The 12,904-nt window shown below is 36.0% G+C and overlaps 1 protein-coding gene across 2 annotated transcripts in view; it reads left to right on the forward strand.

Annotated features, from left to right (window-relative positions):
• The first annotated feature begins 4,020 nt into the window (after positions 1–4,020).
• The window catches only part of LOC105064474 (zinc finger protein 33B-like), a 31,295-nt gene continuing 22,411 nt past the window's right edge, over positions 4,021–12,904 (forward strand). Inside the window, exons 1-3 of one of the 2 annotated variants that reach the window (XM_074374438.1) lie at positions 4,021–4,110; positions 6,380–6,438; positions 7,421–12,699. In XM_074374438.1, coding sequence (XP_074230539.1) covers positions 12,646–12,699 — 54 coding nt within the window. In that variant the 5' untranslated portion in view covers positions 4,021–4,110; positions 6,380–6,438; positions 7,421–12,645. The remainder of the gene's footprint in view (positions 4,111–6,379; positions 6,439–7,420; positions 12,700–12,904) is intronic. The other variant, XM_045512444.2, reaches the window with a different exon arrangement.

Genomic DNA, 12,904 nt, shown 5'->3' on the forward strand with positions numbered 1-12,904 from the left:
TAGGATTATTACAGTTCGACGGCACATACACATTATATTGCATGTAAATCTGTATATACAGTATATGGCACATTTATTTAGTTTACATATATGTACTAATTATTGTTTCTAAGAACAGATCTTTAGCTTTTTAAACTTACATAGTTATCAAAGGAATAAAGTCAACTACAAAATAAGAATCAACAGAATGCAGTGATCCAATCATAAAGGACTATCAAATATGCTTACACGTGTTTAAGAAATCAAAATAATAATTCATTTGTGTCATTGTTATTTTTCTTTAGCTTCCTCATATAAATGATGTTGTATGACATTTTTCTTTCTTTTTCTGGCTCACTTCATTTAGAATGACAATCTTGAGGTCCATCCACATTGCTGCAAATGGCATTGTTTTATTCTTTTTTATGGCTGAGTAGTGTTCCATTGTATATATGTACCACATCTTCTTTATCCAGTCATCTGTTGATGGACATTTGGGTTGTTTCCATGTCTCAGCTATTGTATATAGTGCTGCTGTGAACACTGGGGTGCATGTGTCTTTTTGAATTTTATTTTTCTCTGGATATATACCCAGGAGTGGGATTGCAGGATCACATGGTAAGTCTGTTTTCAATTCTTTAAAGAACCTCCATACTGTCCTCCATAGTAGCTGCACCAACCCATAGTCCCACCAGCAGTGTAGGAGGGTTCCCTTTTGTGCACACCCTCTCCAGTATCTATCATTTGTAGACTTTTCAATGATGGCCATTCTGGCTGGTGTGAGGTAATATCTCATTGTAGTTTTGATCTGCATTTCTGTGACAATTAGTGATGCTGAGCATTTTTTTTTTTTCATGTGCCTACTGGCCATTTGTATGTGTTCATTGAAGAATTCCTTATTTAGGTCTTCTGCCCATTTTTGGATTGGGTGCTTGTTTCTTTGATACTAATTTTGTATATTTTGGAAATTAGTCCCTTGTCAGTCACATCATTTGCAAATATTTTCTCCCATTCTGTAGGTTGTCTTTTCATTTAGTTGCTGGTATCCTTAGCTGTGCAAAAGTCTCACAATATACTTTTAGTTGGGCTGTTTATTTTCTTATTGTTGAGTTTTAGTAGTACTTTGTATGCTTTGAATATAATTTCTTTATCAGATGTGTATTTGGCAAATTTTTTCCTCCTAATCTGTGATTTGTTTTTTCATTCTCTTAGCAGTGTCTTCTAGAGAGTAAATGTTTTTAATTTTAAAAAATCCAACTTATCAATACTTTGTTCCATGGATGATGCTTTGGTATTATAGCTAAAAATTCAAACCTCAGGTTCCCTAGACATCCACGTATGTAATCTTTTAGAAGTTTTTCAGTTTGGGGTTTTACATTTAAGTCAGTTATTCATTTTGAGTTAATTTTTGTGGAAAGTGTAAGTTCTGTGTCTAAGCTCATTTGTTTTATATGTTTGTTTTATTGTTCCAGCATTGCTCGTTAGAAGACTATCCTTTCTCTATTAAATTGCCTTTGTTCTTTTGTCAAAAATCACTTGAGAACATTTGGGTGAGTCTCAGTTCTGGGCTACTGATCTATGTGTCCTTATTTGCCAATACATGCTTTCAAAAATCAATTGACCATGGATGTATGTGGCTATTTCTACATTCTCAGTTCAATTCCATTGTTCTATATGTCTATCCTTATAGTGGCACCACACTGTTTTCATTAATGTAGCTGTGTAGTAAGTTTGGAAATCACAAAGTGTGAGTCATCCAATTTTGTTCTTTCTTGACATTGCTTTGGCTGTTTGGGACACCTTGTATTACCTTATAAATTTGGAGATCAGCTTTTTCATTTCTGCAATACTATTGTGGGAATTTTGATAGGGATTGCATTGAATATGTAGGTAATTTTCAGTAGTACTGACATCTTAGCCACATTATGTCTTACCTGGCATGAGCATGGGATGTCTTTCTCCTTATTTCAGTATACTTTAGTTCTTTCAGTAATGTCTTATAGATTTCAGTGTACAACTTCCTTATCTCTTTTAAATAATTATTCCTAGGTATTATTTTCTTTTGTATACTATTTGAAATGTGAAGTTTCTTAATTTCTTTTTCAGGATAGTCAATGCTGCTATATAGAAACACAACTTATTTTTCACTATTGACCTTGCATCTTGGAATTTACCCTAATTTGTATATTAGCTCTAGTAGTTATGTGTGTGTGTGTATTCTTTAAGATTTTGTATGTATAGGATAATGTCACCTGTGAATAGAAATAGTTTTACTTCTTCTTTTCCATTTTTCATGTCTTTTATTTCTTTTCCTTGCCTAAATTTCTCTTGCTAAAAGTTCCAGTACTTTGTTGAAAAGAACTGGTGAAAGCTGGTATTGTCTTGTTCCTGATCTTAGTAGGAAAGTTTTTGGTCTGTCATTGATTTTTATGTTACCTCTGGATTTTTTCCTAAATTCCCTTCATGTTGAAGAAGTTCCCTTATATACCCAGTTTGCTGTATTTTTTAATCATTAAAAGATACTGAACACTTCAATTGCTTTTTCTGTGTCAATATATGTGATCACTGTTTGCCTTTGTCCTATTAAGGTGCTATATTACATTAATGGCAACTCTATTTGTATGTTAAACCATCCTTGCATTCCTGGAATAAATCCCACTTGTTCATGGTGTATCTTTTTTTAAGATGCTGCTAGATTCAGTTTGCTAGCATTTTGCTGAGGATTTTTATATCTATACTGATAAGGAATTTTCATTTGTGATTTTTCTTTGTAATGTCTTTGTCTTTTTTTTTTTTTAACAAGGATGATGCTAACATCATGGAATGAGAAAATAGTGATCTCTCCTCTGCTATTTTATGTAAGAGTTTGGGAAATTCTTTAGATATTTGATAGAACACACCAAAGAAGCCATCTGATTTTGGACTTTTTTTGTTGGGTGTAGGGGTTTGATTACTGATTCAATCTCTTATTATGGATCTGTTCAGATTTTCTATTTCTTTTTGAGTCAGTTTTGGTAATTTGCATGATTCTTGGAATTAATATTGTTTTACAATTACTGTTGGTGCATTTATCTTTTAAATTACATGAGAAACAAAAAGGAGTTACTAACAGACACCATTAATACTGGTTTTTATATTTACCTATGTAGTTATGTTTACCAGTATTCTTTATTTGTTAATATGACTTCAAGTTACTGTCTAGTGTCCAGTATCCTTCCTTTTCAGGCTAACAGACTAAGTTTAGAATTTCTTGTAGGTTAGGTCTGCACTGACTTTGCTTGCCCACACTTTAATCAGGCTTCTGTCCCCATCACAAGCCCCTGAAACTTTGTCCCTAAGTCTAACCAAGTACAGAAAGACAGAATATACCTTGACTTAGCAGCTCATTCTAAAGGCTAATGCGAGCCAGACACATTTCCTGTCAGACTACCCCGTCACGCTGTTTGTTCTCCTCCTCCACTCACTTGTCCAACTTCCTCTCCAGAGTTCTTGCTAACCCTTCTTATTCATTCCTGAAAAAGAAAAGCTTTTTTCTATTTGATTTTGAGATGCTTTCAAATCCTGAAGTTGAAGCATTCTTTCTATTGCAACAGTCTTTTTGAAACGTTTCTGGTCCCGAAATTCTGGATTTATTTTTACTTAATATCTGAAGCACTAACCTGCTTATCTTTGTCACTGCTGAGAGAAATGCTATTATTTGCTATTTACTTTTAAATACTATTATTTTGTTGCTAGTATTTTCTGGTGTTTAAAGTAACTCCTATTTATATTCATAAATCACACTGATTTACAACTTTGCTTGCTTGGGTAGCTTGGTGTTTTAAGAGGCACGCTGGGTGTGAGAAGACTATTTTTGCGAGGTACTTAAAAACCTCAAGGCTGTACACAGAAGTGATAACCCTAGGCCACAATCCCTGAATTGCTAAAGAGCAGTAATGTTTCCAAACCCTCTCAAGGCCCTGGGCGAGCAGGCTTCTGGGAAATGGAGTCTGGAAGCTTGTGGGCTAGTCGCGTGTGGTCTTGGGAACTGGTCTTCTGCGGCTCCTTCTGCGCATTTGCAACGCCCCGTAGGCTCAGCCTCTTGAGTGCGTCGTCTTGAGCCTATTGTGGGAGACGGTCCAGAGCATCCAGGTCTGCTCGCCGCTTGGGGGCCGGACCGGGTGCAGCCAGAGTGGGAGTAGTAGGCGAAGCAAAAAGGTTGGGCAAGGGGTGAGGGGACTCCCTGCGCCGCTCCGGGGAGCGGGCAGGGGGCGGCGGTGCCCGACGGTGGGGAGGAGCCTCTTGGACCACGGCAGGACTCGCAGCCTTAAGAAGAGGAGAGGGCGGGTAGGGGCGGCCAACGCGGAGTCTCTGTCAAGGGAAGTCGCCGGGGTGGGCGTGGGGACGCGGGGCCTCGGCGAGGCCGCAGACACCGCGTCTGTCCCGCCCCTCCACGGCGCGGGTGCCTTGGTCTCTACGGCCCGCGACCGTGGGGCACGTGCACATGCGTGATGAGTGCGCTCAGCCGGGCATAGGGAGCTGGGGGTAAGGGAGCTTTAGTGCAGGGCAGAACTTGGTGTAAAAGAATTAACTGGGAAAGGTTACCTACATGAGACTTCATTTCCTCATTTGTAATACTCAGGATACTAATACCATGTGCCTCTTGGGGTTGTTCAGAGATTAAATGCCATAGCATAGTACCTGGCAGTGAATATTAGCTACTCTTGTTTATAGAAATACTTCTTACTCGTTATGCTCACAACCTCTTAGGTCAGTATAACTGTCCCCGCTGTAACAAATTAGAACAGTGAGACGGAGAGGAGAGTTGTATATCCAAAGTCACAATAACAAACTAGTAGACAACCTCAGATTTTTCTCGTAATGTCACGGTGTTTCTCATTTACTATCTTGGTTAGAAAAGCTTGTATTGCGCCTCCACAGCACTTAGCAGAAATAATTTGACATGTGAAGAAAAAATCTGAACGGTTGAATATTAGTGTGTAGCAGCTCTGTGGGATATCTAGAAGTTTTCAGAGTCCTTGGTTCAGAGAGCATAATTGTTTCTGAGTTAGCTCTATAACAGTCTGGCTTTGTGTTCTGAGCAGCCTTGGTTTGAGTTTATAGAAGGTCGACCTGAGATTCTGTGGAATAATGAATACTCGGAGTTGACTTGTGGGCCTGGGTGAAGGTTCCACTTAAAATAAATTTGCCCCTTAGGCACATTTCCTCATTTATCTCAGAACAAATTACCTCTTGCCAAATAAGAAGGAGGAGGTTCTAGGAACAGAATCCCACGTGGGAGAGAGCACAGCGCACCATTTGCGTTTCTCAGCAGAGGGAGTAGTTCTCAGAAAGGAGCAGATCCCAGGTTTATACAGCCTAATCAGAATGAGTGAGATTTGGATAATGCTGCCATATTCAGAAGCCACCACAGGCTGCCTAATGCAGGAAAGTCTGGACCAGGTTTCAGAAGAGAGAGGAACTGGGGCTGAGAGGAATGAAAGAGGGTTAAGCTAACCAGGAAATATTACTTCATTGGAGGGGTTTTGATGACATGGTGTGGGGAAAGGAGCTTTGCAACCAGATGGGAATGCTGTTTTACCAATCCCAATTTAACTCCCACTCTGTTTTTCCCTCTGCCCAGATTCTGAACTGTTCTCACACAGTGAATCTGGCATCTAAAAATATGCTGATGATTTTCTTACAGAAACAGTGCAAGAAGAGTTTTCTGTTTGTCTTGTTAAAAGTTGGGAAAAATTGGTCCTGAGAGTGTAAATGAATTCTCTGGCTTTGTGTTAATGGCAGAGCCAAGAGTAGGTGTTGAATCTCCACGTAGCCAGGCCAGTGGCTGTCCACATCATCACTGATAGAACACTTTTCTTAAATCTTTTGAGACTCTACTTATACTTTTAGAAAAACACTTAAAAAGTAACCTTAACCTCACCTTAAAATGCCTCCATCCCTTTTTTTATAGGTTTGGTGAATTCTGTACCTCAAGGAGTAAACGAGAAATAAACAAACAATGTACATTACTACATTTGATTTATAACTTTTGATGAAGGCTTAGTCTTTCTTCATTTAGTGTTTTGTAATTTGTTTAACCAGTTTTCTCATAATTTTTAAAATTCTTTGAAATAAAATAAAGGGATATGTATATTGTTTAAAAAAATAGAAAGAATTACATTCACCCAGTGAAAAAATTGCACATCTAAGCTCTTCATGACCATATCGCACTCACACATGGACATGTGGGTACTTTTTTCATATGTCCCTTCCTGCCCCTTCTCCAGTATGAAAAGGATATTCCCCCAGAGAGAGGCATTTCAACCCAGGCGATGTTTGTAGCTTTTTAAATAGGTAAATCTAGGAGTTGTGGGCAGTCTGTATCTCTAATGACTTCATTCCTCTGTTTTTGTCCCAGCTGTACCTTCAGAGATTTCAAAATTTTCTCAAGACCAGCAAAATATGAAGAAATCCTATGTGAGTTGTTGAAGTCATCCTTCATTTTGTTTTATAATGTATTTTATGAGGTTAATGACTCCTATACTTGAAAGGGAAAGGCAGAGGTCCATAAAATGAACCTGAGGGAAACAGCATAGCACAATGGTTCTCAAATTTTAATGTGCATTAAAATCACCTGGAAAGTTTGTAAAACACAGAATGGGGCCTGAGAATTTCCATTTTGAACAAGATTGCAGGTCATGCTAATGTTGAGGTCTACAGGCCAGTGGCATTGGACTAGTAGATCACTGGGGCAAAGACAAGGAGACACATATACACAGATCATAAGAAGTTAAGTGGTTATCAGTTTTTCTTAATTGAAGTATAGTTCGTTTACAATGTTGTGTCAATTTCTGGTGTACAGTATAACGTTTCAGTCATACATACACATACATATATTCATTTTCATATGCTTTTTCATTGTAAGTTACTACAAGATACTGAATATAGTTCCCTGTGCTGTACAGAAGAAACTTTTTTTTAATCTATTTTTTATATATAGTGGCTAACATCTGCAAATCTCAAACTCCCAAATTTATCCCTTCCCATCCCTTTTCCCCGTAAGATTGTTTACTATGTCTGCGAGTCTGTTTCTATTTTGTAAATGAGTTCATACTGTCTTTTTTTTTTTCGATTCCACATATGAGTGATATCGTATAGTATTTTTCTTTCTCTTTCTGGCTTACTTCACTTAGAATAACATTCTCCAGGTCCATCCATGTTGCTGCAAATGGCATTGTTTTATTCTTCTTTATGGATGGTAGTATTCCATTGTATAAATACACCACAGTTTCTTTATCCAGTCATCTGTAGGTGGACATTTAGGTTGTTTCCATGTCTTGGCTATTGTAAATAGTGCTTCTGTGAACATTGGGGTTTATGTATCTTTTCAAATTAGAGTTCCCCGCAGGCATACACCCAGAAGTGGGATTGCTGTATCATATCATAAGTCTATTTTTAGTCTTTTGAGGAATCTCCGTACTACTTTCCACGATGGCTGCACCAAACTGCATTCCCACCAACAGTGTAGGAGGATTCCCTTTTATCCACACCCTCTCCAGCATTTTTCATTTGTGGACTTCTGAATGATGGCCATTCTGACTGGTTTGAGGTAATATCTCATTGTAGTTTTGATTTGCATTTCTCTGATAATTAGCGATGCTTAGCATTTTTTTATGTGCCTGTTGGCCATTTGTATGTCTTCATTGGATAATTGCTTATTTAGGTCTTCTGCCTATTTTTGGATTGAGTTCTTTTTTTTTTGTTTTTTTGTTATTAAGTTGTATGAGCTCTGTATCTATTCTGAAAATTAAGTCCTTGTCAGTCGCATCATTGAAATATTTTCTCCCATTCCATAGGTTGTCTTTTTGTTTTGCTTATGGTTTCCTTTGCTGTGCAAACTCTTATAAGTTTAATTAGGTTTCATTTGTTTAGTTTTGCTTTTATTTCTATTGCCTGGGTAGACTGTCCTAGGAGAACACTGCTAAGATTTATGTCAAAGTATGTTTTGCCTATGTTTTCTTCTAGGAGGTTTATAGTGTCTTATCTTATTTTTAAGTCTTTAAGCCATTTTGAGTTTATTTTTGGATATGGTGTGAGGGAGTGTTCTAATTTCATTGATATACATGCCAGTTTTCCCAACACCACTTGCTGAAGAGACTGTCTTTTCTCCATTGTATATTCTTGCCTCCTTTGTTGAAGATTAATTAACTGCACATCTGTGGGTTTATTCCTGGGCGTTCTATTCTGTTCCATGGATCCATATATCTGTTTTTGTACCAGTACTATGCTATTTTGAATACTGTAGCCCTGTAGCATTTTCTGAAGTCTGGGAGGGTTATTCCTCCAGCTTCATTCTTTTTCTTCAGTAATGCTTTGGCAGTTCTGGGTCTTTTGTGACTCCATATAAATTTGAGGATTGTTTATTCTAGTTCTGGGTAATTTGTCAGGGATCACATTAAATCTGCAGATTGTTTTCAGTAATATGGCCATTTTAACAATAATTCTCCCAGTCTAAGAGCATGGGTAATCTGATAGGGATCACATTAAATCTGTAGATTGCTTTGAGTAGTGTGGCCATTTTAACAGTATCAATTCTTCTAATCCAAGAGCATGGAATATCTTTCTATTTCTTTAAATCATCCTTAATTTCCTTAATCAGTGTTTTGTAGTTCTTTGCATAGAAGTCTTTCATCTCCTTGGTCAGGTTTATTCCTAAGTGTTTTATTTATTTTGTGCAATTTTAAAAGGGATTGCTTCTTTGCTTTCCTTTTCTGATATTTCTTTGTTAGTGTGAAGAAATGCTACTGATTTCTATATGTTAATCTTATATCCTGCTACCTTGCCAAATTATTTTATCAGCTCTAGTAGTTTTTGTGTGGAGCTTTTAGGGTTTTCTATATATAGTATCATGTTATCTGTATATAGTGACAGTTTGCTTCTTCTCTTCCAATATGGATCCCTTTTATTCTTTAAGTCAAATTCTTTTGTCTAATTGCTATGGCTAGGACTTCCAAGACTATGTTGAATAGAAGTGATAAGAGTAGGTATCCTTGTCTTGTTCCAGATTTTAGCGGGAAGGCTTTCAACTTTTCACTGTTGAGTATTACATTGGCTTTAGGTTTGTCATATGGCTGTCAAATTTGAGTTTTTGTTTTTCCACTCCTGGATAAAACTAGAACACCTAGAGAATAAACTGGCTGCATGTCATTAAAAGAAATTTCCAAAAGTCTTAGTCTTGCTCAGTATGTCATTTAAGAGATGACTCTCTGGCAGATATTTCTGCACTTAATCAAATTTCAACCTGCTTCATGTAGAGTGAATTCTTCCTCATCATTTGCTGGAATTTGGTCATAAAAAAATCAACAATAATATAAATTTGTTTATTGGGTTAAATACACATAAACAATTACTCATTTTAAAGTGTACAGTTTGGTGGCATTCAGTACATTCACAATGTTGTGCAAACATTATCACTGTCTAGTCCCAGAACATTTCCATCATCCCAATATAAAACCTAATATCCTTTAAAGTCATTCTCCATTCCCCTTTTACTCCAGTCCCTGGCAACCACTAATCTGCTTTCTGACTCTAAGGCTTGCTTGCCTCTTCTGGATATTTTATAAAAATGTAATAATACAGTATGTGGGTTTTTCTTTTTTGCATCTTTCACTTAAAATATAATGTTTTCAAGGTTCATCTATATTGTGGCATGTATCAATCTTCATTCCTTTTCACCCTGAGCTTTATTAAGGTATAATTAACAAAACTGTGAGATATTTATTTTTATTTTTATTTTATTTTTTTTAACTTTTTTATTGATTTATAATCACTTTACAATGTTGTGTCAAATTCCAGTGTTCAGCACAATCCTTCAGTCGTTCATGGACATATACACACTCATTGTCACATTTCCTTCTCTGTGAGTTATCATAACATTTTGTGTATATTTCCCTGTGCTATACAGTGAACTGTGAGATATTTAAAGTGTATATCATGACAATTTGATACACATATATGTTGTGAAAGGATTCCTCCCATCTAGTAAATTAACACATCCATCACCTCACAGATTTATCCTTTTTTTTTATAAGAACATTTAAGTTCTCTCTTAGCAAATCTCAGTTATACAATACAGTGTTATCAATGGTAGTTAGCATGTTATACATTAGATCCTCAGACCTTATTCATTTTATAGCTGAAAGTTTGTACTCTTTTATCAAGACTTCATTTCTTTTTATGGCTAATAATATTCCATTGTATGGATGTACCACACTTTGTTTATCCATTTATCAGTTGATGGGCGTTTGGGGTGTTTCTACCTTAACAGTTATTGTGAATACTGCTGTTGTCAACATTTGTGCACCTATTTTTTCTGTTTTTTTGGTTTGAACACGTGTTTTCAATTCTGAATGTTTCCCTAGAAGTGGAAATGCTGGGTCATGTCTTAATTATTTTTAACTTAATGAGGAACCACCAAACTTTTTCACAATGGCTGCACAATTTTACATTTTCACCAGCAATGGATGAGAGTTCCAGTTTTTCCTCATCCTCGACAACACTTGTTATTGTCTATTTTTAAAAAAATTATAACCATCCTAATGGGTGCAAAGTAGTATCTCATTGTGGTTTTGATTTGCTTTTCCCTAACGACAAATGAGCACCTTTTCATGTGCTTTTTGGAAATTTCTGTTTTACAGACATGTCTATTCAAATCCTTTTGTCCATTTTTTAAACTGGGTTTTTTATTATAAGAGCATTTTGGGTACTAGGCTTTTATCAGATATGTGATTTTCAAATATTTCCTCCCATTCTTTTAATTGTCTTTTTTAGTCTCTTCATAGTATATCCTTTGAATCAAGATTTTAATTTTAATAAAGTTTGGTTTATCTGTTTTTCTTTTGTTGTATGTGCTTTTGATGTCATATCTAAGAACTCATTGCCAAATCAAGATCATAAAGATTTATTGTGTTTTCTTCTAAGGTCTTTGATCTATTTTGAGTTAATTTTTATATATAACATAAGGGAGGGATCCAACGTCATTTATTTGTATGTGGATATCCAGTTGTCTCAACACCATTTGTTGAAGAGACTTTTTTTTTCCCATTAAATTACGTTGGCACCCTTGTTGAGAATTAGTTGACCAGAGAGGTATAGGTTTATTTCTGGACTCGGTTCCCTTCAGTTGATCTATATGTGTATCCTTATGCTGTTTTGATTCTCAAGCTTTGTAGCAGGTTTTGAAGTTTGGACATGTGAGTCTTCTGATTTGTTCTACAATTTTATTAAATTTGTTTATTAGCTCTAATAGTTTTTTTGTGGGTTCTTCAGGATTTTCTGTTTATAAGATGATGTTTTCTACAGACAGAGATAGTTTTACTTCATTCTTTCTAATTTGGTTGCCTTTATTTCTTTTTATTGCCTGATTCCTCTGGCTGGGACTTCTTTTACAATGTTGAATAGAAGTAGCCAAGGTGGATATTCTTGTCTTGTTCCTCATCATAGTGGGAAAGCTTTCAGTCTTTTACCATTAAATATGTTAGCTGCAGGTTTTTCATAAATGCTTTTTATCATATTGTGAAGTTCCCTTATATTCCTAGTTTATTGAGTGATTTTTATCCTGGAAAGGTTTTGGATCTGGTCAAATGCTTTTTCTGCTTCTGAACTTGAGCATATGGAGATTTTTCATCTTTATTGGTATATTAAATTGATTTTCTCATGTTGAACACCTCTTGATTCCTGGCATAAATTCCACTTTTTCATGGTTTATGATCCTTTTTATTATTTTGTTAGACTCAATTTTGTAGTATTCCGTTGAGGATATTACATTTATGTTCAGCAGGCATATTGGTCTGTAATTTCATTTTATTGTGCTGCATTTATCTGGCTTAGCTATTAAGACTAATTAATGCTGGCCTCATTAAATTAGTTAAGTACAGTTGACCCTTGAATAACATGGGTTTGAACTGCATGGGTCCACTTAAATGCAGATTTCTTTTGACACTGAATACTACAGTACTATAAATCTATGCTTAGTTGAATCTGCAGATGCAGAACTGTGGATATGGAGGGCCAACTATAAAGCTACACTTGGATATTCAACTGCACTAGGGTTATCACCTCTAACACTTGCATTTTTCAAGGGTCAGCAGTATTTCTTCCGCTTTTTGGGAAGAGTTTGTGAAGGATTAGTGTTAATTCTTCTTTAAATGTTTGTTTAAATTCACCAATGACATCATCTGGTTCTGGACTTTTCTTTGTTGAGAGGTTTTTCATTACTAATTTTATCTCTTTGTTTACTATTCACATTTTATTTTTCTTCCCCAGTCAGTTGGTAATTTGTGTGTTTCTAGGAATTTATTAATTTCCTCTAAATTTCCAATTTTTTGATGTATAATTGTTTGTAATATTGTCTGATAACCCTCATTTCTGTTAGGGTGGTAGTAAATGTCTCCGTTGCTGATTTTATTATTTTGAGTTTTCTTTCTTTTTTGTCAGTCTAGCTAAAGATTTGTTAATTTTGTTGATTGTTTTCAGAGATACAATCTTTGGTCTTGTTCACTGTATTTTTCTATTCCATTCATTTGTCTTTCTAATCCTTATTATTTCCTTCCTCCTGCTGGAGACAAAGACCAAAATACTATATCACAGGATCACAAGGATAGAGACAAACAGAGGGAACACTATATGATGACGGAAGCAGAGATTGGAATAATGCAGCTTCAATCCAAGGAATGTCAGGTACTGCTGGCCAACATCAGAAACAAGAAGGAGGCAAGGAAAGAATCCCAGAAGGATCATGGCCTTGCTAACATCTTGCTTTCAGACTTCTAGACTCCAGAACTATGAGAGAATAAATTTCTCATTACCACCAGTTTGTGGGAATTTGTCACAGCAGCCCTAGAAATGTAATACACGTGCCTGTTAACATAGATTTGTAATTATT

This window comes from Camelus bactrianus, chromosome 11, assembly GCF_048773025.1.
Source record: "Camelus bactrianus isolate YW-2024 breed Bactrian camel chromosome 11, ASM4877302v1, whole genome shotgun sequence".
Taxonomy (NCBI): domain Eukaryota; kingdom Metazoa; phylum Chordata; class Mammalia; order Artiodactyla; family Camelidae; genus Camelus; species Camelus bactrianus.